The following is a 26537-nucleotide window of genomic DNA, read 5'->3' on the forward strand; positions in this document are numbered from 1 at the left end:
TTGGACTCGATGATCTTAGAGGTCTTTTCCAACCTTAGTGATTCTATGATTCTATTCCAAATACGAAATTAGAGGAATGAACAACACAGGTGGAGGGAGAGGATATAGTAGAGTAATATACTTGCATCAAAGTATAGTTCTATTTTGTCTCCTTAGTACCGCTAACAACTTTTCATGCATCCAGGAGGTGTACTTGCTATGTGCGGGAGTTGGGGGGCCTCTGACTGAGGGAAGTGTGTCAGGAGGGCAACCTCTTTTCTCTCAAATAATCATTAGATAAGAAGTGCAAGAACCACCATGTTGAAGTTGTGGTTCTTTAGTGTGTGATATTTGGTAGATGGGGGCTATACATGGCATCTTGTAGTGGTAGAAGGTGAATACAAAATAGGATTTTTTTTAATATGGATTTGATCTAACTGCAGAGGAAACATTGCTTGGATGTATGTTTAGCATTTTTGATGTTTTTTGTCTTTCATGCCAGCTCTATGTGGCCACTGAAGCCATCCTCATCGCATTGGTGGGCGCAACTCCTCCCTACCACTGGGATCTCCAAGAGCTCTCGGCTAATCAGAGCCATAGCAACCAGTCAGCGAGTGAACAGAGAGCTTTTGGGGAATGGCTTCTGACCGCCAATGGCAGCGAGGTGCATAAACATGTGCACTTCAGCAGCAGCTTCACATCAATAGTCTCTGAGGTAAGTCTGAAATGTGTTTCACTGCCTCGTGTGTCAGTAGTAAATCTTATTGGGTCAGTGGCGGGGGGCTGGTTGTACTGCTTCTTTCTTCCATGCTAATGCATGTTTTGATTAGCAAACAAAACAGGTGTTACCTCCAGGTAGAGAACAGGTAATCTATTCATATCTTTACTGGCAATGAGAACTAGCTTTATTTAGCTATGCAGACCTTGACCAAAGTTCTGCTCCAAAACATCCTACCTCTTCCATGTGGAAGTTATGTATTGGATCCTGTAGCCTGGTTCCACAATTGAGCTAGAATTATGTCATTCATTGTACTAATGTGCTCAAAATCCTTTATGGACCGTGAGCTCTTTCTGGCCATCTCTTGTGATTCCCTTGCGAAGGTCAAATGCGTGTAGTGCATCCATCATGCAGGTAGCAAGCAGTGGAAGAACTGGAGAGGAAGTGGCTTCTGCAGCCTTTGCAACTCCAGATATGAGGGAAAGCAAGAGCAGTGGGGAGTCAGGTGGACAAAAAGCAACTCCCCCTGTTCTATCCCAAAACAAGCTGTAGCTTTATTGGTGTGGCCTCTGTATTTTCTAAGTGTCTTCTTTCATGGTCTAGCCACAGTCCCTACAGAAATTATTCCAGACTCTGTACTGATGTGTGCAACACCTGCCCTTCTGGAGGCTTTCAGTATCTGTTAATGTCAAATTGTTCTGTGCAAGAGCCCTATCCGAGTGTGTCTGTTACAAGACCTGAATTTAGAGCTATACAGTTGAGTCAAGTGTAGTGCCACTTGATAATTCATGGCTATTGTCCAGAGGCATTAATGCTATCTGAATTAGACCTGTAAAGCACTTTATTGGTTATAAGCATATTAATAAAAACTGCCAGCTTTGGAATGGTACCAAGCAGCTGTGTACAACAGGCATTGCTTCTTATCTGGTAATAAAGAGAATAGGAGTACTTATGACACTATTTAAATTGAAATCCTAATGGACGGTGGATGTTTTTAAGCATTATTTAAAACTCAGTAAGGTTTTCAAACTTTCTCTGGGCTTTTTCTTTTTTGCTTTTTAATTTATCCAAGAATCTCTTATTCTGAAACTTGACAAGTCAGACATGTTTGTAGAGCCTAGCAGTGTTTTAGGACATAAATTTTATCAAGATTCTTACGCATTTTAGTTGCATGGTAAAGAACGAAGTTTACTTGAAAAATACAAAATTAAAAAAAAAAATCCCAAGGCACCTTGTGTAGATTCTGCATTCTGCTTTGAAGTTCTTTAACACACTTCTCAGTAAAGGCCCATGTGTATAAAATCTTGTTGCCTCTCCCATTTCCCACTGTTAAAATACAGTTTTTTTCAAAATTTCTTAGCTGAATGTGTGGTATATTTGGAAGTTATGTGCTAAATCAAAGATTTTAGTGATATCACACTTATTTGGGGAATATATATTGCTATCCGATTTCATTACTGATCTGTAAAGAAGCTTTTTTTTTACATTTGAGTATGTTTTTCATGCTTATCTTGTCATCACTTACTAATAACATGACCATTACGAATTTACACTGAAAAATATTCTGATATAAAAAACTTGATTTATGAATATCAGGCATATATATAATGTGCTTTAAGTAGAAGAGAAAAGCCTTTAAAGGGCTTCTTAGCTGTTGAGATTAGTTTGCAGAACAAATTTTGCTTCACAACCAAATTATCCCTTAATCCCTGAATGATTCAGAAAGCATCTAATGTCACTGAGTTTCAGTGTTGGCAGCTTTTTTTAATTTTTATACCAAAAGTTAGGGCATGATTCTTACAGCTCTTATAAAACAAACTGACCATGTTATTTCAAGATAAAATTAATCTCATATGCTATTATTGTATAAATGTATTTTTCTTGGAATTGTTTTTAAAGTCTAGAGAAGCTTCAAAAGCTGATTGGTGGTCACATGGATCACAAAATTGAATTTTGTTGGTCTTGACACTTTATGGGCACATTACCTACTATATCAGTAAACACCTCACCATTAAAGCGACGATTCAAAATGAAGCATATACTGAGAGTGAGCAAGTTATTTTCTTGGAGCTTCTGAACGATTTTGTTTTGTTAGCTCCCTAATCTTGGTGAGGTTTAATTGCATGGCTCTGTTCTCATGGTAAGGTAGTTTATAACTGAGCTTTGAAATAATATGAGTTTTGCTAGAAAGGATCTCTAATGGGGTTTTGGTAGAGGAAGAGAAGATTATGAGGAGAAGATTAGAGTGTTATTGCAGGGATAATGACATAATCACCAGCTTACCAGCACAGGAAGAGAAGTTGGGTGTCGCTAAGAGGAAACATTATCTCAAGATGCAAGAGGAGTAGAAAAAGAACACAAGATGCGGGGTTTTTAGAATACAAAGGGAAATTAACTTTTGAACAGCGAGAGCATGGCATATTTTCATTCTATGGTTTTGTGGGAGAAAGAATTTCCTGTCAGGTTCAACCTGAGATATTAAGTCTGTAAGAATCATATGAAGATCAGGTTTGTATTTGGAATTGAGAAGAATTGGAAATGACACAAAATAGACTGTAAAAAAGATGAGTATTTGCAATACTAGAAAACCTGTCTAATGCTACCAAAGTGTTTCCTGGTGACAAGACAGTTCACAAGGAGGAGCGTATGCAGGAATGTCTTTGGACATAAAAAAGAATTTCTGTTATTGCATAGTATGCCTACACACTGCAGTGACACATCTCAAGAGGTAGGACTGAGTCTATTTAAGCTAATAGATTTATGTGAGTAAAGGCAATAAAAGGGAGAATGGGAGAAGACTGCAAAAATTACAGTATTCTGAGTGATCTGTCCTTGATTTCAGAATCAGACTGCACATGATTTGGGGGAACTGTGCAATTGGTTAGTACCGTCCAGTGAGTCTGGGAAACAGCAGTTGTGTTTTGGTGACTCTCTGATGACTGACTGAATGTGATGCTTAGGAGATTTATGCAAAGTTTGATCTTCCTTAAAGTATGTGTCATCCCCCTCCAACTATTAGCTGTTGGTGAACTGCTTGGATTCTGGTTAATCCTCCTTTATTTTTTTCTCCTTTTTTTTTTCCCCCTCCATCCAGTGGTTTTTAATTGGCAACACATCGTACAAAGTCAGTGCTGCCAGTTCTTTCTACTTCAGTGGTGTGTTTGTTGGAGCAATCTCCTTTGGCCAGCTCTCAGATCGCTTTGGGAGGAAGAAAGTCTATCTCACAGGTAACCACTGCCACCTAACAAAATGAATGAAGTGGAGGTGTTGTGTCTCTGAAGATCAGTGACGAGCCCAGTTTCTGCTGAGAGCTTGATATGCAGCAGTGAATGTGCTGTGATTTTTTTGTCCTTCCAGTATACTTCAGGAATATACGCAGGGGCAAGAAATTAATGTTTGACTGTTCAATCAAGGTGTTCTGGATATAGGAATCATACCATAAGGGCTTACACTTTTGCATGTCATGGTCATGGGATCTCCACAGGTTGCAATTAATATTTCTAGTAATTTGTTAGCAATGTTCTTATATGTATAACCTGCTAGGAATTTGTTGCACCTTTTGTCTCCTGACTGCATGATTTAATTTTTATGTATTTGTGATCCTCATTGTGTTTTAAAGCTCATAAGCTTTTTTACTGTCCCCAGATCAAACAACATTTGGAACTTCATGTTTTGTGTATGTATTTATAAAGTTGTGTGTCAATGGATGAGCATGTAGAATTAAAAAACAAATTTTTTTTTTTAAGTAACAACCTCACTCAAAGCAGATAAAGGTGGGCCTGCTATGCGGTGCAAATTCCCCTTGTACTGTCCCCTGGTAACGTTTCTCTTCTCTAGTTCGTATGGACTGCTTTCCAAGAATAAGGCAGATACTTGGTCATGTATTTAATTTGTGGCTTCTGTATGGGGATAAATATCAAGGCGTCTACTGTCTGGCTCCAGTTAAGTTCTGAGTATGTGGAAAAAATTGTCTGCTGTGAACTGAATTTGAAGGTTTAGTACTGCAAATTATGTATCAGAAACCACTCCTTTTGTTTCCCCCCTTTTATGATATTGATTTTAGGTACTTAAGTAGCTGCTCAAACCTGTGGTATGTAGCAGTGTGTTGTAGTTGTTGACTGTGATTACTTAAGACATGCTGCTGAACATCAAGTAAAGATACTTATAAATGCTTCTGTTTTTCTTTAGGTACTCTTCTGAAATGAAACCTTTTGCCTTGTTTTCCAGGTTTTGCCCTGGACATCTTGTTTGCCATTGCAAATGGATTCTCACCCTCATACGAATTCTTTGCCATCTCTCGCTTCTTGGTAGGGATGATGAATGGTGGGATGTCACTGGTGGCCTTTGTTCTACTGAATGAGTGTGTGGGTACTGCCTACTGGGCATTAGCAGGTAAAGTTTGAGTGTCAGTGTCTTTATTGTCAGAATTTACAGATTTCAGTCTCACACACCACTTGAGACACACCAAAGCTAACACCATAGCAGTTGCAAATTTAACTCTGCTTGAGGATCCGTGTGACCACAGTCTTTGAGCCCTGCTTTGTTTAATATGAACCTTAAGACAAGCACAGTAGATGACTTGGGGCCATTCAGATTTCTGCATCACTCAAGTTAACAAAGATCCAGTTGAAACATCCCCTGTGAATGTTACACAGCTAAATACTCACCCAAGGTTCGTGATAGCTGAGCTCTATCCATCAGAATTTTGGACTCCGCTAAACAGAGCTTAGTGTTTGTATGCTAAATATCAATTCTTTCATTCCTGGCAGTTCTCAAAGAGAAATCAGAAGTGTTTTTATATAATGGGAAGATGAGACAACTGTTGTTTATATCTAAAAAAAAAAGTTGTCCCATGTGGTAATCAAACTTAGAACTTAGAACAAAGGATAGACACCCTTAACTGTCTTGGTTGCTAGTCTTGAAGCTGTCCTTCAGATATGATGTGCATAAATTGTACTGTTACAACTCTGGGGCCTGACTTACACAGTCTGTGACAAGTGCCAAAGAAGTGCTATGCTGAGACTGTTTTAAAACAGAATTATCTTACAAATCATGAGCGCTACAAATGAATACTATATATTCCTAAAAATACCAATTTTCCAATGGTTTGTAGTATTTATTTTTACACATAGAAGGCTGAAACATACTTATATTTGGAATTACAAGACTTAATTGTTTATGGGGTTTGTTGGGTGAGGAGGACGTAGAATGGTGCTTTTTGGACTTGTACTGATCTTTGCAATTAGATGTAATACTGTTGCCCTGTGTGGGTGAAGGACAGAATGTTCTTTGGTCAAATAGCTGTGGTTTTGCCTGTATTGCTGAGTGAATTTTTCTTAATGAAGTGTTAGTTTCTGTCTGATCCCATGTGTTTAGAGTTAACGTTCCTTAAAGGAGTGATAATGTTTTGGTTTTATTGTATATTAGGATCTATTGGTGGCTTGTTCTTTGCTGTGGGAATTGCCCAGTATGCTTTATTAGGCTACTTCATTCGTTCCTGGAGGACTTTGGCTGTTGTGGTTAACCTGGAAGGAACAGTCGTCTTTCTTCTCTCTCTGTAAGTTATTTTTCAAACTGAGTTTCATCAAGAAAGATGTCAAAAATAAGAACACACACACACCACCACCACCACCCCCCAAAAAAAACCCCAAACAAATAAAAAACAACCAACAAACCAAACAACTAAGTCCAAGGTGCTTTTCTAGGATGGTGTGAAATGGTGTAACTAAGGTATTTCTCTCAACCTCTGCGACCCCATGTTTTGTGCTTTCTTTAAATAGCAGTGCTGCAGTATTTGAAAATATAAGTGTACATTGTATTGCATATGCATTGTTACTGTAGATGGGAACAGTCTCTAGAGTGGTGTAGAAGCACATCCTATTCTTTAACTGGTATGTAGATGATCTAAAGTCTTGTCTGGTATAAAAAAACCCAACAAATAAAAAACAACCAACAAACCAAACAACTAAGTCCAAGGTGCTTTTCTAGGATGGTGTGAAATGGTGTAACTAAGGTATTTCTCTCAACCTCTGCGACCCCATGTTTTGTGCTTTCTTTAAATAGCAGTGCTGCAGTATTTGAAAATATAAGTGTACATTGTATTGCATATGCATTGTTACTGTAGATGGGAACAGTCTCTAGAGTGGTGTAGAAGCACATCCTATTCTTTAACTGGTATGTAGATGATCTAAAGTCTTGTCTGGTATGCTACAAGACACTGTATATGCATGTTAAAAGATACAGAAATGTTTTTGTGGTTATGTGATAACATGATGTTTCTCTTGCTGTGCTTACACAGAAGAAACAGCATTAAAATTGCTTGCACATACAGTCTTAAAGGTGACATGCTAAAGAAAAAAATAGGCAGCTTCCTTTTATTTTTCAAATGTAATTAGGAAAGAATAGGAAGAAGGCTTCTTTATTAAGATAGTAGGAGTTTTGTGTTTGTGGACTTCAGCACTGAAAGCTGAATGATGCAGTGTGCTGCTCTTTTCTTTTATACTTCCTGACAGCAAAATCTCAGTAACTTGAAAGCAGCAAATAACTTCAGTTGCTGTTTAAACTTAAGGCTCTTTTCCTTCCAACATCTATTTAACTTCAGTAACTAACTTTTTGAATAAAGCTCTCTTGCTAAAGAGTCAACACACCCTTTCAAAGGAAGCATCAGAACTCAAGGAGAGGTCTTAGAGGCTGTTTATGAGGTGAGAAGCAGAGATGACACTTCTGATATTTCAAAACTTAGTGTTGTTTGGGGCCTTTGGAAAAAATTTTTAACTTTCAGATTGATATGTACAATTTTTTGAAGTGCTTTATGCTTGGGACTTCAGGGCTGTGCTGAGAGGCCTATCTTACTGTAATAAAGGATTTTTTTATTCCAAACTTCACACTGCCTTCCTCCCACATCGCTTAAAAATTACTCTGTGCAGAAAATGATATCGGATTTTTTTTTATCATGGGGAAGAAAACATGTTCCTTTCTAAGCTCTTTTCTTTTATAAAACCACAGAATCATTTTCCTTCAAATTTAAAGGAAAAATGTCACTTCTGGTCAGAGGCAAAAATCTTTAAAAGTTTCTGGCAAAAAACTAAAGTTTAAATTAGTTTTGGGAATCTGAAAGTAATAGAAGATTTGTTTTGTAGGCTGTGTTGGGGTTATAGACCTATCAAGTGAACAGTGTACATGGGGAGCAAGAACATGATCTTTGCAGTGCCTCTGCCTTCCTGTCTACAGGAGAGAATTTAGGAAAAAGTTGGAAAATGAGGAACAGAAGACAACTAGTTAGTGTTACTACAAGTAATCACAGGATGTTTTTGTAATGTGGTGCCTCCTTAATTCTGAATTATCCTAAGAGAGTCCTAATGATACTGTAATTTGTAGTATTGTGTGTATATATGTATATACTCAACGTAATTTCTTGGTATCTAAATTACATATGACTTATGTTTCCTTTCCTTTCAACATGCTTTGTCTCTGTTTCAATAAGTGAATTCTATACCTGAAGGGTTGTTTGAAAAATTCTTCGTTATACTGAAACGTATTTCAGTCTTATTTCCATAGACAAGTCCAGCCTCGTAGAAGAGAAAAGCCCTAAAGCTGTCTGTGTATGTATGTGTGTTTCAGATTCATTCCAGAGTCCCCTCGCTGGCTCTATTCACAAGGCCGGCTGAATGAAGCAGAAGATGCCCTCTACCTCATTGCGAAGAGGAACCGCAAGCAGAAGTGCACTTTCTCATTAAAACTCCCAGCAGAGAGAAGCTCCAGAGAGGCTGGCAGCTTCTTGGATCTGTTCCGATATAAGATTCTCTTGGGACGTACCTTGATCATGATGTTTACTTGGTACTTGAAATACTTCATAGGCCTAGCTGTGCTACTGTTGCCTCTTTAAGTCTTTCAGAGAACGTGTTGCTGAGAATTGGCTTATCCTGCAGATTGTACTTGGTCTCAGCCTGTATTATTAGGGACATTGTACCTAAAAAGGATCGTTGTATTATAGTATTTCCTTAGTGCATTTCTAACATGAAGATATTTTTACAATCTAGTTCTGAGGTGTTTTATCTTTGCATTTCTGTCACGTTTTTTGAGTCTCAAAATAGTCGAGAACTCTCTCTTCCTTTCTGACCCTCAAAGACTGCTGAGATTAGTCATGCTGTCCTCCTTCTTTGGCCCAGTGCTATGTGTGAGTACTTTCAGTCACACGGATTACTGTTTTGTGTGTAAGGAGCCCATTAGCAGGTGGGTGGCCTACCTTGTCTAATGAGTATTTATTTTCTTAAGAGAAAGTGCTGCCAGTGCTAGCAGCTGCTGTAGTAAGGAGCAGGAACCCATGATGGGAACAGGGAACAGGAACTATCTCTAGTCACTAGCAGAAACTTAACTCTCCAAAAGTGCCTATTTTGTTTCAGATAGCTCGGCTAGCCCTGAGGTCTTTTGCTGCCACTTTGAAATAAATGTTGTATATGACATGGTATGTGAGTCCTCTGGCATTACTGTTCATACAGTTGCTTTTATTTTTGGGGAAGATGTATTGATTAAGGGAAAAAAATAAATGGCATTATTTTGTCAGCAGACAACACAGAGCTGTGTTCCTGTTGCTTTTCCAAATGCTTACTGCAGAATAGTTGATTTTTCTGTTCCTTAAATGAGAATTGCTGATTTCTGGCAGAATGAATTAGTGACCTGTTCCTTTCTTCTCTGTAAAGACGACAGCCAGTCAGGGTTACAAAAGAAAAGTAAAAAATCAGAACTGGAGAATGAATAAAAATGGACTAGGGTGTAGAAATTAAAAGAAGGCAGAAGTGTCATCTGAACTGTTTGAGAAAGGGTTTACACACAATTGGAAAAGTATGGACTAAAGTGAAACCTGATAAAAACAAAAAGGACAAAGACATCACTTCTCAAATCAAATAATATAATCATGATCATATTTTAACTTTATTCTGGTTTACGCATATTCTTCCTAAGTGTAGTCTTAAGTTTAACTGAGTAATAAGTCAGGAATTGGGTCTGTGCAGAGACAAAATGGTTTCTTTACCTAGAAAGCATCGTACACTTGCAGAGAAACATTTTAGACCTATCTTCTGAAACATTAAATATAGTTTATAGTGTATTGTGCCAGACCAGTGCTTTGATTTGGCAGGCAGCTCTGATTTTACTCTTCCGTCTTTTGCAGGTTTGTGTGCAGCTTGGTTTACTATGGTCTTACCCTTAATGTGGGTGACTTAGGTGGAAGTATTTATGCCAATTTAGCCCTTTCAGGGTTGATAGAAATCCCAGCATACCCAATCTGTATTTACTTGATTAACCAAAAATGGTAAGTATGAAATTTATTAACCCATTCAGTGTTTCGTTTTGTTATAATTTTTCTGTGATAGATTTCCTGTATATTGCATCTCCTAGCTTGTATCTGTTGTGTGGGACTTCTGCTTCAGTGTTACTACTTCATTATATTCTCCTGGGAAATGCATTTTTATTTGAAAGTGTCATTGATATATCTTTATTTCAAATAACAACAGTTTAACTTGTTCTGAGTAGCTTGCTTATTAATGAGCAGTCTAAATTTGGCTCAGAGGTGAGGCTGATCTGTATCAGTCGAACCTAGCTGTGCTGACTCCATGCTAACACAAGATGGCATTCTTCCCACCTCTGTCTTGTAGTCCGCATTCTCACTGTTATGTCAAAGCTATTGCAAGTAAACTCAACCGAAGCTGTTGTGTGGTTTTGTGTAATAGCTGCTGTGTGCACTAGTATGCGAGCAGAGCTGTTGATTCAGATATTTAGCCTTTTCCTGAGCCATGATACTCTGGACAATGTCTTTCACTTTTTGTAGAATTCACCTCCCAATCTCTTCTCTACATGTCTCCTGAGGAGTTTTACAAACGTGCACACACAGTGGGAAGCAAATCAAAATCCTAGAAATTGTCAGCCACTGCATAAAGACTTCTTGATGTTCATTTTGTTAAGAGTGCAGTAGAAGCTTGCTTAAAAACAATGTGAGAGGAAGTGTTTGAGAGATGGCATTCAGAATTTCCAACTGCAAGTAAAGAGGCAACGTGAATTTAGAGGACTCATTGCTCTGCAAACTACAGATCTAATGCAGAATAAAGCTTTGTTATCCTTGCACATCAGGTTTGGTCGGAAGCGAACACTGAGTGCATTTCTGTTCCTGGGAGGATTGGCTTGTCTTATTGTCATGTTTCTTCCTAAAAAGAAAGGTAAATATTTCCTTTTGTTTCTGGAGTATGTGATAAGAAGTTGTAAACACAGCATCCTACAGCCTAAGAATTTGGTGGTTGCCAGTAGATTAGGCTCATACCACATGTGAGTCTCAATTTTTGAAGCCAGAGAAGCTAACTCGCAAAAAGGGTAAGCAGCAACCTTCCGAAGACCTTAAGGAAGGCTTGTTAGAAAGGCTTGGATTTGAACGTTTGTCTTTGGATTCTGCCCTTTACTTCTGATCACATCAGTCACTCCTTTCCAGTGTTTCTGACTTAATCCCAAAGAATGATGTTTCTTGGGGTATCTCCATTAGCCAAATGATAGGTCAGTGTAATTAGTACCCATGCAACTTGCATGTATCGCTCCAAGTGAAAGACCAATGTCAAAAGATCCTAAGAATTGAATCTTGGCAAGTTTCTATCTTTTCCACACTATTCTGTAATGTTCAAGGCTGGTGTGATTGTGGTATTAGTAATGTGGCCACATAACTTACAGTTCAGAAAGCATTCTGAAAATTGTCTGAAGCAAGGGGTCTTTAAGAAATGTGAAATGAAATGTATTTTTTGTAAAGACACACTAATGTTAGTTTCTTCATTTTCAGATGTTTTTCAAAATTATAGAAACAAAATTGCACAGTGAGCAATTTTTCCTTTGAAAACTAGGTACATAAATTCATCTCAAGCTTGTAAGATTTGTGCATGTATAACACCTGTCATAAGGAGAAAAAACACTTGAAACATTTGAAGCATGATTCAAAAAGATTAAACACTTATGATGAGAGTATGCATAAGTTGCTCTAGATGGCAATGAATCTAATAGGTAGAACTTTTTTAAAGGGGTGCAACTGAAGCTTCCAGAAGTATTCCAGATGCTAGAGCCCAGACACTGAGATACTCTGGTTAGGCTGGTATCAGTCATCAAGTAGTGTTTGCATATCAGTCCAAGTATAACATGTGAAAAGAAAGAGATTTTCAGAGGATAGAACTGTGAGACCCCAGGAAATCAGCTGTGTGCTGAACTGCCGAAGTCAGCCAAGAGCAAAGTACTTTTAGGAAGTGAAATGTCTAACTGGCCAGAAGCAAGCACCTGTCTCTACTGAGTGTGACTTGTTCAAAGCAGTAACGGCTTATGCTGTAGCCTTCCTTGGTAGGCATTTAATGTGTGTTCTGATTTGCCTGGTATAAGTGAATAAGCACTGGCCGTAACAAAACTGAGCTGGATGGGATATTTGGTATAGTTCTTTACAGCACCTTCCTGTCTTTTGTTTTTCTTCCAAAGTAATAATGTTAGAAGCATGTTATCATACTATGGAATTGACACTGAATAGGGCTCTTGTTACTAAAAAAAACCTTGCTCACTTTTGAAAAATGTATTCATTACTATTTTCTTCAACTTATTGACAGAACTAGTTTAGTATTTTATTAGTGGTAGACTCAGAATGTTGAGTTTTAGTTTCAGCTTTTACTATGTTTATAGGATTTTTACCTTACATTTCTAAAACGATGTTCTAGTAGAGCCTTAATGCAGGATTTTAACACTTTAAAGATGTCACTTATTGTAACACTGAGGACAAGGAAAGGAAACTCAAGTTTCTCTTTTTTTTAATTAAGCAATAGTTCCATTTTGTAGTCTCTGGGACTGTTCAGTCATTTAACCCAGTCTTTTTCTATTGGACTATATTTAATAGAATGGAAACAATTTTGGGCTAGTAGCAAATCTGCCATCAATTTAAAATCCATTTTCAGTTATTTTTTCAGCGTGTTATATGGAGAGTTTTCCTCTGTAAAAAATTTGATTGCACAGATAAAGGTAATAAATCTGTAGACACAGAATATAAATTATGTTGGATGATTTTAGCCATTGCTGTCAAAAAGAAGGCTCCTTGGATTCTCTTGAGTTTTGAGTTCTCCTAAAGGTACAGATCACCTCTGACAAATACTGTCCTTTAATAGAAAAACGCTTGGCTGTCATAGGAGATTCTTTAGTAGATTCCTCTTCACTCCATACTGTTGTGTGATTGAAATGATTATGGAGATGTATTTGAGTGCTCAAAAGCCTTACAAGGGTCATATTTTCTCTATCAGATACTGGAGTGTTTGCAGTGGTGAATAGTCGCTCTCTGTCTTTGCTGGGGAAACTGACAATCAGTGCTGCATTTAACATTGTCTACATCTATACATCGGAACTTTATCCCACAGTGATCAGGTAACACAAGTTAATTTTAAGGTCTTCATTTTTCTGGTTCTCTTATCTGATCATCTCTTACTTCTCTATTACTTTTTTCTGTTAACTATATGTTTTCATTTGAGATTTTCAGTTACATATAATGATTATTTGTAGTTTTACATGCTAAATTTCTTCCCTTATCCTCTTCTCACTTCCTATTCCCTCAAATTTGCAGTGTTCTCTTCAGACTAACCATATTCTTTATATAACAGTAAAATAGTCCTTTGGCTGCTTGGTATGCTCACAGCCGTCTCTACTAATGAGGATAACAGTAGTATTGCTGATATTTCTTTAATGAGTGATATCTAACTTTTTCAGTGCTTTATAAACCAGACAACTCTTAAACATTCATACTTGCTTAACCAGCAACACTGAAGATGACTGGTCAATAAGCTTTGTAAAAGTAACTTGGTGCTTCATAGGCCATACGTAAGCAACAGTAAGGGTTCACTCACTAGAGGTGGAAGTACCCGTGCTTGTGCTGATAGAGCAGACAAAAGTGTCTATCATATGGGTGCAATTTTTACTAGATATTTTAACAGCTATTACTGTTGATGATCAGTCACCAGTGAAACTATACTGTGGTGTTTTTCATGGGTAGGCAAATCTGCTGATAAATAGGATTTGGATAAAGGAATTTAGCCAAAGTTTCAGGCAGAGACAAGATTGCATTAACTGAAATGGCATTTTTGCCTCTATGTATATGTATGTTAGAATTCTGAACGTGCAGGGGATTTTTGCTTCTCTTTAAGCATTCTGGTTTAATTCCTGTCTTGGGATGCTTTCAGTTACATTTGAATTTTCTTTGCCAGTTAATGTTTTCAGGGTCATGACTGAGATTTTTTTCCTTATTCAGTGGCACTTTTCAAAAGTCATAATTTCTTCTATGTAAATGTCGCTGATTAATGATTTTTGTTTTCTTAGGAATGTTGGAATGGGTGCCTGCTCCATGTTTTCCCGTGTTGGTGGAATCATTGCTCCTTTCATCCCTTCACTGGTTTGTCTGAACTTCTCACTGTTACGTATATTTTTGTTTTGTGGCTCTGATGTATCAGAGGCTTACAGAGGTGGGAATACTTTGGATACATTATGTATATAAACTAAGATATGTAAATTGCATGTCTTAACAGTATTGTGGTAGGCCAAAGGCATTGCGATATAATCTTTGTAATTAGACAAAAACTCAGCGTTATTTAGTTCAGAAGGTGCTTTAGCCCTGTAAGAATTTTGGGACTTAGCTAGTGGACTTTAGCAATATAGTAACTTCAGAATACCAAGATGATGACACCCAATTTTAAACCCTAAGCAAGCAATAGCAAAAAAACCTACAGTTAAAAGATCTACTGCACCAAGATAAAGCATATGGGCTCATTAGTTCAGAAGGTGCTTTAGCCCTGTAAGAATTTTGGGACTTAGCTAGTGGACTTTAGCAATATAGTAACTTCAGAATACCAAGATGATGACACCCAATTTTAAACCCTAAGCAAGCAATAGCAAAAAAACCTACAGTTAAAAGATCTACTGCACCAAGATAAAGCATATGGGCTCATTAGTTCAGAAGGTGCTTTAGCCCTGTAAGAATTTTGGGACTTAGCTAGTGGACTTTAGCAATATAGTAATTTCAAAATACCAAGATGGTGATACCCAATTTTAAAGCCTAAGGGAGCAATAGCAAAAAACCCACATCGTTAAAAGATCTGCTGCACCAAGATAAAGCATATGGGCTCATTAGTTCAGAAGGTGCTTTAGCCCTGTAAGAATTTTGGGACTTAGCTAGTGGACTTTAGCAATATAGTAATTTCAAAATACCAAGATGGTGATACCCAATTTTAAAGCCTAAGGGAGCAATAGCAAAAAACCCACATCGTTAAAAGATCTGCTGCACCAAGATAAAGCATATGGGCTCATTAGTTCAGAAGGTGCTTTAGCCCTGTAAGAATTTTGGGACTTAGCTAGTGGACTTTAGCAATATAGTAATTTCAAAATACCAAGATGGTGATACCCAATTTTAAAGCCTAAGGGAGCAATAGCAAAAAACCCACATCGTTAAAAGATCTGCTGCACCAAGATAAAGCATATGGGCTCATTAGTTCAGAAGGTGCTTTAGCCCTGTAAGAATTTTGGGACTTAGCTAGTGGACTTTAGCAATATAGTAATTTCAAAATACCAAGATGGTGATACCCAATTTTAAAGCCTAAGGGAGCAATAGCAAAAAACCCACATCGTTAAAAGATCTGCTGCACCAAGATAAAGCATATGGGCTCAATAACTCATATTTCTGAGAATGAATTAGTTTTACTGTCAGTACACTTCATTGAATATCCATGGATTGTAATTATCAGCAGTGGTTTATCTTTCAATGAGTGAAGATGATGTGGAGACCTGATATACTGGCAAGGCTTTTGAGCACAAACTTCACAGCAGTCTGTCAAGGCAAAGAAAAATTCTGAAGAACAAAACATGGGGATGATACCGTTATTCTCCTCTATGTTCATAGTCTTATGCGTATGCAGGTAAAAGTGTGCCAGTTTTTCACACAAACTGCTTGCTGAGGTCAAGTGACAATTCCTTTAATGTGATGGATTTCATCTGGAATAACTTTCCTTTCTGCCATTTGCCATCTTGTTATGTCAGGCAGAGGGCTAGCAAAAGGGCAGATGAGCACAATGAGCCTTTTAATCTGCAGAATGAAACATTGGGTAGGTGAGAGTGCGAGTGCCTCCAGGGTACAATAGGTACAGGGTACAAGACTGGTGCAGGTGTCCCAGGTAGATTTAATAGGCAGCTTTTATGTAGCAGTTGGGGCATCATTATGTTGTATCTAAGCAGAGATTTGGCAATGCAGGAGACACAAATCTTGGATCATCATGTTTGAAGGGGTCCCATGAAAGTGAAAATAGCTCAGTTTAAATAACAAATGAACATGGATTTGAGGAAAGAATTAAGTATTTTTGTTTTGGAATTTCTTCAACTATTGTAATGCATTTTCAGTATCTTTTGTCTGGGGATCTTATAAAAAGGGTGGGAATGGGAAAAGTGAATTGCTGAGATAAGAGATGAAATGTTGCTCTTGTATTTGATCACAGCCTGTTACTTTCTCAATTTAGAACTCTTCACAAAGTGAGTTTTTGAAACAAACAGCTAAACTCTTGCCTCTTTTTAAATGAGCTTGCTTTACTGGTCATCTGAAAGTGAATGTACATGTTTTGGAGCTATATTGTAGATGACTCATATTTTTGCACACACCTTTCCCCAGTGTAGTTTTGCTTGTAACAAGCCATGTGAAAACAGGGACAGGCATCAAAGGAGGAGTATAAACATTGCTTAGGCTGTCAGGGGTGATGACAGGAAGGCTAAAGCTCAGTTGAAGCTAAAACTAGCAAGGAGCATAAATAGGGATTCCATCAGCTAAAGGAAACTCAGAGAAAATGTTTAGTCCATTATTGAATGGGATGGACATCCTATAGGTGTATGAGATGGAATAAGCTGAAATACTTAACACTTTTGCTTTAGTCTTCATAGGCAAAAAGCCTGACCCTAAGACTGCGCATATCAGCATAGCTGAGGAAGCAGAGGGCCAGCAAACAGTGGAGGAGCAATAGGTTTAAGAACACTTAAAGCTGAAAGCTTTCCGTTCCATGGGGTAGGATTCCCTAAGAGGTAGTGAAAGAGCTGGCTGTGGTAGTGTGGCAAGTGTCCATCATCTGTGATAAACCATTGTTGTAAAGAAAGGTCACTGATAACAGTGGAAAAGAAAAAAAAAAAGCTAATGCTATGTGTGTTTTTAAGATCAGAAAGTGGACCCAGGGAGTTACAGGCTGAGCAGCTCAAACTCAGTCTCTGGGAAGATCATGGCACGTGACCTCTCAGTGTCTGTTTCTGAGCATGTGAAGGCCAAGAAGGTAATCAGGATCAGTGAACATGGGTTTACTAAGGAGAATTCATTCTCAGCCAGTTTGATTTAATAGTCAACCATTTCATCACAGAAGGTAATATGGATGAGGAAATGGAGGAGAGCAGGAAAGGCTTTTGTAAGGCTTTTGACACTGTCCTACAGCATTCTTGTTTGGCAGCTGAGGAAGTGTGTTCTGGATGAAAGGAATATTAGATTTGAATGTTGCATGGACCACCAGGCTCAAAGGGATAGTGACAGGCTCTGTATTTGGTGGCTGGTGACAAGTGGAAGATAAGACAGAATACATCCTCATATTTTTAGAGGATGCAAAATAAGGACGAGTGATTGACACACCAAATGGTAGATCTCGAGTCCAGTGGGACCTTTTGGGCCAACGGAAATCCCATGAAGGCCAACAGGAAGAATAAAATTCTGTTTCTGGTGCGGGCTAATTACATGGTCAGTACAGGCTGGGAACCAACTGGCTGAGTAGCAGCTTTGCTCGAAGAGACCCAGGTACGACAATGGATGACAAGTTAAATGGGAGCTAGCAGTATCCTCTCATCACAAACAGGCAAACTTCACACTGAGCTGTATCAAGCCCAATTCAGTATGTGGCCCACAGATTAAGTTCCCTTCCAGTTCTAGAGGGATGTTGAAAAATGTGGGGAGGGTAACTAAGATGGTCAGGGGCCTAGAGTACATGGCTTCACATGAAAGCTTGAGTGAATATTGCACCTTTGATCTTCCCAGCAGCATGGAACAGTTCAGCAGGGGTCAATGGCCACAAGTTTTGGCTTGGGGGTTAGATAGGGAATTTGGAAAATACTCTTTGAGAGGCTTAATGTAGCCCTGGCACAGTCTTCTCAGGGGGGGAATCTCAATCCTTTGGGTTTTTTCAATACTTGGTTACACAAAGCTATGATTGACCTGGTCTAATGTTGGCTGTAGTTGTGCTTAGAGGAGGTGGTTGGCCTAGATGACCTCAAGAGATCTCTTCCAACCAGCATGTCTGTGATTCTGTGATATCTCTTCCCTACTACAAAGTGATGTTGCGTTTGTTAAAAAGTACATGTGTTGTGGACAAGAATTGACTATAAATTCAGCAGGCATTTCTTTTAAAGTCCGTCCCAAAATCTGTGTGGATCTAATAGTATTGATAAGATACAATTGACAATATTGTTTAAAAAAACCCAGTAGGATTGGTAACTTATGCTAAACATGAACACTTGCCAGATGGAACGGTTGTAAAGGTTAAGCGCTTTAATATGTGGTATGAACTAGAGGGAACCAATCTCAACCTAACTCTCTCCGTTCTTTTTTCCAGAAATCTGTACAGTGGTCTCTGCCTTACATTGTGTTTGGAGCAACTGGCCTTTTGTCTGGGCTCTTAAGTTTGTTGTTGCCAGAGACCTTAAACAGCCCTTTGCTAGAAACTATTTCAGACCTGCAGGTATGCTCGTACTGGAGGCTGGGTGATGAAGCCATGTCATTGCAAGCCCTAGATGGCTCACAGGTATATTCATTTTTTCCTAGTACTTTTCTGTTGTATTTATTTCAGCTGTCAGCTTGAATATGCCACTCTAAATAGATTAGGATAGTGATTCTTGGCCTGTGAAAGATAGGCCCCAAGGAGATACAGAAGATAGTTTACCAACCTTACCATCACATCTGAAATGTTGTCTGGAAATGCAAGCTGAAACATAGCTGGGTTAATTCATCCCTTCAAGGCCAAAAGCTTAGTCTTTTCCTTTGGGATAAAGGACTTGGTGGTGTCTGTGCCTCTCTAATCTCTAAGACTGATTTGCTGCAGCATGCTTCATGCAAAGCTGGCCACTGAAGTTTGAGAAGGCTTAGATGATAAAGAAAACAGAAGCCTGTTTGTGAAGGGCTGTTCTCAAAGGCAGCACACTGTACTTCTGCCCTGACCTGCACTGGCTGTTCTGCAAGGTCAATTATTAGGTCTATCCTAGAGAGTCTTTAAATGGGTAAAGCTAGACTAACCTCTGAGATCTGTTCCACTGTTGATTCTGGGAAATGAGATTCGTTGCAAACGTTGGAACTACAAAACTCCCAGGTATAAGCATAAATAGATGTGGTAGCAGGATGTTTTTCAGTGAGGTTTCCTCAAATGTTGTTTTTTCATATCACTTTATATTTCATTTTGTCAAACTCCTGGACACCTCTTGAGGTGTGTACATCTTCCAGTCGTGTGGAGGATTTTTTACATGGCTGCTACTCTGTGAATGGAGTGGGATTGGAGAGAAGTAGCTAGAGAGCTGGAAGTGGGTGTTTGAATTTGGGTAAGGTTTTAATGTTTAAAACCTAGTCCCAAAATTTTAAGTATCGATGGACTAATAAAATTTGATTAAGTGGTCAGAAGACTTGAAGGGCAACTCATAACAAAAAATGTTAGTTGTCCCATTAGGCTGAGGCGAGGCAGGATCCTTATAACATCTTTTACTTTCAATTGATTAGTTTTTGGTCAAGCAGTCTGAGATTCACAGGTAGTCATAAACTTATTTTCACAGAAACCAGGAGGAAGAGTAACATTTATTTCTAGAATGAGAACAGTTGCTTCCTTTTAAAAGCTTCAAGATGTTGCCTTGTTTACCAATTTTAGCTGTAATAATCCTTGACAGGACAGCACAGTTTAGTGACGAAAGCACCCTTGAAGAAAGCTTGAAAGAGGCAGCCCTGCAACAATTAATTTTATACTTTAGCTACTTTACGTGCACATTTTATAAAGACTTTTAACCATACTGGATAATTGTGTTATGACACCGCATTCTTGCTGGCTACACAAATCCATCATGGTATTTTGGTAATTACATCATTATTACATCCTAACTGTGCAGATGGCTTACTAACAAAAAACAATTCTAGCAAACAGTGCAGGTGTTACAACTTAAAGGGGGGGAAAGTCACATTTTTATTTTCCTTTCTAACCAAGTAAGGGGTCAGTATTGCCCTTTGGGGTGACAGGTATTGTCTGTCTATTGCTATTTGCACAACTTGGTTCACTTATGTCAAGCAGTCTTCTCAGGCTTAAATCTTCCCTGCTTGCACTTCTGCAGGCTTCTCAAAAATCCCAACCTGAACAGGAGTCATAAGATCCACAAAAGAAGAAAAAAAAAAAAAAAAAAAGAGAACGTTCTTCAGGAACACTTTTCCCCAGATGGATTAAAATTACTGAATCCAAATGAAAAAAAAGTTGTTGGTTCAGGCCTGAAGTAATCCTGTAACTTCAGTGAAGTTATATCTGGAATGTCTGTGACACATTAGGGGTTTATTTTAAAGCTCACAAAGAAAGCCCTGATAAAATGAAAAGCTGTTAAACATTAACCCTATTTGACAAGGCCATGGAGAGGTCTTATGAAGCTGCTGTAAAAAAAGATGTAGAATTTGTTTGGCATACCCTGAATTCCCCCTGTGGAATCCATTGTCCTTTTGTACCACTTTCAGGGTAACATGCATTCTGGTTGCCCAGAATGGAGGTTTTGATCCTGTTAACATACATGAATGATACTCAAGTTGGACAGCATCCAGTGATGGCCTGACTTTCCTCAAATAACTTTAGAAATCCAGAAAAAAGCATAACATGATTCCCTTTATATCTTCTGACAGGTCTTAGTGCTCAAACTGTTTGAAATTCCTTTGCAGTTAACGCACATTGCTGTAGCAAAACTCCTCTGAAGACAGATCTAAAGCTACAGATTTTGCTTGCATGGTACTGTCAGTCAGGAACATGATTTCCATTTCTCTGTTTTTCACCCTCTCTCTCGCCCTTCTTCACATATGACTAGGCAGGCAGAAGTCTTAGGGTGGATGCAAGCACACTGGAAAAAAATTCCTAAATACCCAAACTAGATGGAGTTTATACTAGCAAGGGAATCTTTTTAACTGGAATAATTTGTATCGGTTCCGTGGAAAAATGCTACACTGGCCAAATAAAAATCAATTAGCTGTAATAGCTGACTTTAGTTCAGGTATATGGTAAATTGTTAAAAGGACTCTGGCTGTAGTAGGTATGCCTATAATAGGGAGTTGACTTTCTGAACATACAAAGTGGTAGTGTTTTTTGCCTTTTCCATAACACCTTTAGTTAGTATTGCAGGGGGATCTTTTTAATTAAAAACTTGCATAGGAGAATGCCCATGCTACACATGGAGAAGTAATAATTTGGGATGGAGAAGCTTTTACCTAATCAAGTAATCTCTGTGTTCTGGGCCTCTGTTTCCAGTAGCTCACCACAGAGTAGGGACTTTAGACTTAATATAAGCTGAGTAAATTATCACTTCAGAACCATTCTAGCCAATCTCTCTCCTGCACGTGTTCTCTGGTGTACTGACAGAGCAGAGAAAGTCCACCCACTAGAAGCCCATTTCTTTTAAAGAGATTTTGAAGAACCAAGGACACAAAGAAATCTTAATTCACATAATGTGTCTTACAAAGTTTTAATACAGTCATTTGACCTGTCTTCTCTTCCTTTTTCTCTACCGGCATTCAAACTGAGGTGTAATGGTTCATGCTTAAGTATTTTGAGATTGATTTAGTAGCTTCTGCGCTAACCAATTACTTCATTTTTGTTTCTAGTCTGGAGACAAAGACAGTTCTGCAGGGAGTGGAAGTGAAGATGAGGAGTTTTATGATGCTGATGAAGAGACTCATATGATCAAGTAATGAAAAGAAGAAACACTGGCCTATTTTATGCCTTTCCTTACTTGTCCAGTCAGTCCAGCTGTAAGACGAGTACAGGGGACCTCGCCTGTCAGGGAGTATAACTGGGCAAGTGCCTGTGTTTTTCCTGACGAGAAGAGGGGTTTGAGTACTCTTCAGACTAATTACACCACTGATGCTCTCCATACGAGACAGCCGTTCAAATTCTTGTGGTTCAGAATGACAGCACACGGACAGCGTTTGAAGGTCGGTGAGACAGCAAGGGTATTTCTGAATCGTGTATTTCTGAAGCCTAGGAAATTAGCTAGGCTTAGACAGATTTGGACAGATCATCAATGCACATGTTTGTATTTTATTTTCAAGGTGGTTGATTTTTGATTCAGTATAAATTGATAAACTTGAAAACATCCACTGGTTTTTTTTCTGTAGAGTGAAAGTGGTCACAAATATGCTCTGTGCTACTCCAATGGGAACAAATTCCTGAAACTGTATGTTAAAATGACTACTGCATATTGAATAGGGGAGAGGCAATGATGAACATAAGGTTTCTCTCTCTGCACACAGACACCTGTATAGAGTTACAGGGTGCAGCTGGTTAGTCATGAGCTGTGCACTAACTTAGTCGTAATGGAAGGCCAGGAGGAAGGACTACAGAAAAGACCAACCATAAAGCCTGCAGACATACAGAACACTATTGATTTTTTTTTTCCTTCTTTTCATCCACCAAGCATTTCTTGGGCTATCTTATGCATACATTTGCCACGTGTTCCCCACATCTCAGCACTGCTGTTTATAGCTTTGCTTTTACCTTGTCCTCACTTTGCCATAAATATTGAAGCTCAGCAACTTCTCTGTGCAGTGAAATAATTCTGTGAAGAATATAATTTCATGGGTGGGACGTAGGTGAGGTATTTATCACATACTGTGTGTGAGGTCTGTGTTAGAATATATAGCTCATTTTTGTGGACCTATCTGTGTCTTTATTTCTGGAAGAAACTTAACTCTGAAGTGGTAAGAGTAACAATGGGTTGCTGTTACATTTTGGGGATTATTGCCAGGAGGCTGCTAGTATTTATTTAAAATTCTTGTATGTAGATAAAGCTCACATTTTAAAAAAAAAAAAGGGGCAAACCTCTGAGACAGCATTTGGTTACTTGACGTTGTTTCTTAACTAGGTGCTTGTTCAAGCACTTGGTTACTTGACCTTGTTGAGGAAGACAACTTCAGTCTCCTGTTTACACTGAACTTTCTGCAAGTGCTTCATTAGAGGGATATGGAATCTTGAAATATGAAACATGAACATATGAAATGTTCTAACTACAAAGATGAGGCCTTAAAGGATTCAGTTTTCTTGATTATATTGTCATCTTCATCCTCTAACCTGTGACTTTCTATTTATTAAGATTGATTTCCATAAAATGTTTGTTAGTCTTTATACTTGGAGCTCCTAGCAAAGTGCCGCACAATGGCAGCAAGTATATTGTCAGGCTCGCTAGCTATTTTTGTGGATGTTAGACTAAAAAAACTGGATTAAAAAAAAATCGAAAAGCTGACTGCTGAATATTTTCTGATTAAACTGGGAAGCTCCTTTACTCTGAAAGGAGGTGAAAGTAAACAGCATCTGAAGTTTGCAGCTAGGTGCTTGAACTTTGTTCACTGGGAACTCTAATGCTGAGCAAAGTGCAACTACCCTGGTTGGTGCAGAGGACAGCCCAGAGACTGCAGATTCATGCATGCCGTACTCCCACTTGGCCTGAACTTGATCCAGGCATTGACTGTGAGCAAAGTTGGGAACTTCAGTCCCTATGGACAATGTGTCGGTATTATTGTGATTTCTGCCTGTGTTATGAGCTTCGCTAGAAGAATTCCAGCCTGCAGTCTTCACTTTGTTTTTTTCCAAGCTATTGAATAGTTGTTGTAGATGTGGCAGGGCACTTGTAAACCCAGCTGGATAGGCTTTCTGCCATATTTGGCCCTTTTGTATGCAAGAAGATTGCTCCAAATAAGGTACTCAGAAATACTTGGAAAGGTTGAATCTATTGTTCAAAGAATTTTTTAGTTTTGCATTCACAGTTTGAATTATGGACAGCTGGAAAAATGTCTTTTTGTCTTGTTGCTGATGGCTTCTAAATAAATAAAACCTGCTTACTTAGAAGCCAACAGTGGTAAGCCTGGTGGTATTAACATGCTGCCAAGACCCAACAGTTTTTTAGGTGTTTGCTGCTTCTGTCCCTCTTTGGGTGGCAGGTGGAGTTAGTCACCTGAGAGGCAGACTGGAACTGTTAGCCTTCCTCCCTCCATAGTTTTACTGTCATTATCTGCTACTGGCAACGCTGGTCATGTCACGGGACACCTCAAGATAATTTTCATTAGAACAGTAGGATGCTGTAATTGTTCAGGTGGAGGAGATCACGCTTTGCAGGACCTGAGCTGGATTTTGTGACAGTCCTCAACTTATAATTGAACTTACCCCTCCACTCATGCACTTTTATATTGTAAATATACATATGTAAAATTGCAAAAACAAGAGTGAAGAAAACATCAGCAATTTTTTTCCATAAAAGCTGCTGCTATTTTTTTAACCTTAAATCTGTCCCACGTTTGCATCTTTGGAATTTTAAAGGGCAGCATCTTTCTTGTGTCAACCATAGGAAGTCTCTATTGTTACTTTCCCTGGCCTGTTAATTCAGAAGTTTTATAGGAGGGAATCCTTCCAGGAGGAGCTCAGCAATGTAGTATCAGACTTCTTACAATTACTTGCTCTCCCCCTTTGTATTCTGAAGTCCAAATCTGTTAGGTACATTAAGTTTCTTTTCAGAGAGGTTTGTTTTATAAGAACTGGCCTTCTGGTACAGAAACTTGTAGGATCACTTTTTTTCTTACCCACAGAGTGCAATGTTTTATAATATTGAGATACTTGTGCTATATGAAGCATTCACTGGGGAGAGATGCTGCATAGTGTTCTGTAGCCTATGTGGTCACATTTTCTGTATCTAGATGGAGCATTATTGCTAGGCAGAAGTTCTTCAGTTGAACAGTGCCTGCTGTTACGGGTCTCAACCACGTTATTTGAAAGCCCAAGTCAGAGAGAACTTGTGACTTCGAAGTTATATGTAAGCAGTCTGTGTAGGCCCAATTAATAAATCTGTTTGGGCAGTATGTTTGCCCTGAGGAGCTACTGGAGAGCAGAGGCTGATACAGCACTAGATATATCAGTTTATGATGTAATGCTAAGAGTCTGACACCCAATATCCTTGCTATAGTTGAGTGAAGTATGACAACCTTATCCCACTTTTTTTGCTAGATTAGCTTTGTATACTAAGCAGCCTGCACTGTTAACTGGTTTTTGTGTTGCGCAGGCACTAGGATACCTACCCCTGAGATGGGAATTCCTTCCCTGGATTCCTTTGGTTTTGTAGCTGTCTTTTTTTTTTTTTTTTCCCCAGCCAGCTCACTTGGTGGGATTATGCTAGAGATGAGAGAGGCTTTCCCATGGTGCTGATTAGTCAGATCTTAATGCTGTCTCAGGTGAGGTATGTTAGGGTTTTTCTGCTATCTGGGGACCTCACAAGTGATACTTTAATACAACTAGGAGTGAAGGAGAATGATAGGTCATGTGAGACAGTGTGGAGGAGAATTAGCTGGAGGGAGTTGAAAGAATAGAGGATTCAACAGTAACACTTTAGGGCAAAGGTAAGTGAGAACACAAGACAGTAGCCATGGGGTGGAAATACCCTTCTTGCTGCTTGTGTTGACTTGAAGCTTCTCCTTTCAGAGCTAGCATTGGTTGCAGGATGTCCTACTGGGGACACTAGCTTCATCATTTCCTTTTTAATGTCAATTTTGTTCAGCACTACTACTCTAGTGATGAAACATTTCTTTTGATCAATATAAAATGTGGCACACTTCAGTTTTCTTTTGGACTCAGCTTTTACTATGAAATGGCATGTTGCTAAAATCATTAAAATTTGTAAAGCCCTCTTTTGGAGAATGCTGTATAACTGGTCATTACTTAATGTGCCAGCTTCCCTTTAGAAAGATAGGAAGATTAGAATTATTTGATGCATTTTTGTCACAACTTCTTGTGAAGTGATACTTCAGTCTTCTCAAAGGATTTTACTACCTGGCTATTTTTGATAGGCTGAAGAGAATAGAATAGGGAAGTGATTTGACAAGTTTATTTTTTTTAAACTACTTCCCCTGAAAACAAAGCTAGTGCTCTCCATTTAGGGATTGGGAAAGTGCTGTTCAGAGACTCCCTGACACACCAGAAACTTAGAAGCTCTGTGTTAAAGGAGGGCCACAGGTGACTCGGTGTTCAGGTCAGGGTGCTGAGTGAAGAACATGTCCATACCTCTCCAGAGACACCTAATTAACATGGAGCAGGTTGTAGCTAGTTGCCACCTTTGTTACTGTCAAGGCTTTAAGGATTGCAGCCACATGCTCCTCTGCTCACAGTGCACAATCCATGCCAGGGTTTCCAGACTGTATGGATGTACTGAGGTTAGCAGAATATCCTTTGCAGAACCATGGGGAATGCACTTGAGCCATACATTTTCCAGCCTATTTCACTTAAGTGTATAAAAGCAGTTCGCAAGAGAATGTTTTTGTTGTACTGAGTAAAAGGAGAAAGTGAGGAACAAACTTACTTTTCCTAGAGTGTGTTAATGGAAACATTTGAGCTAAAACTCTTGTTCTCGAGTCTTCTGCACAATGACCGAATGCAGATTTGTTTAGTATTATTTTGTTTTAGCTGAAGGATGATGTGCTACGTATACCTTTTCCCACCCTGTTAGAGCTTCTTTGATCGTGCTTTTTGACACA

General features: G+C 38.7%; 1 protein-coding gene across 1 annotated transcript in view; it reads left to right on the forward strand.

The window, feature by feature from the left end:
- Nucleotides 1-21716, forward strand: part of SLC22A15 (solute carrier family 22 member 15) — a 37977-nt gene extending 16261 nt beyond the window's left edge. Inside the window, exons 2-12 of the mRNA XM_009274547.1 lie at nt 482-694; nt 3792-3924; nt 4925-5089; nt 6125-6254; nt 8318-8533; nt 9867-10007; nt 10823-10908; nt 12997-13117; nt 14063-14135; nt 18361-18549; nt 21630-21716. Coding sequence (XP_009272822.1) covers nt 482-694; nt 3792-3924; nt 4925-5089; nt 6125-6254; nt 8318-8533; nt 9867-10007; nt 10823-10908; nt 12997-13117; nt 14063-14135; nt 18361-18549; nt 21630-21716 — 1554 coding nt within the window. The remainder of the gene's footprint in view (nt 1-481; nt 695-3791; nt 3925-4924; nt 5090-6124; nt 6255-8317; nt 8534-9866; nt 10008-10822; nt 10909-12996; nt 13118-14062; nt 14136-18360; nt 18550-21629) is intronic.
- The last annotated feature ends 4821 nt before the right edge of the window (nt 21717-26537 follow it).

Source organism: Aptenodytes forsteri, unplaced genomic scaffold, assembly GCF_000699145.1.
Source record: "Aptenodytes forsteri isolate BGI_AS27 unplaced genomic scaffold, ASM69914v1 Scaffold379, whole genome shotgun sequence".
In the NCBI taxonomy this organism is placed as follows: Eukaryota; Metazoa; Chordata; class Aves; order Sphenisciformes; family Spheniscidae; genus Aptenodytes; species Aptenodytes forsteri.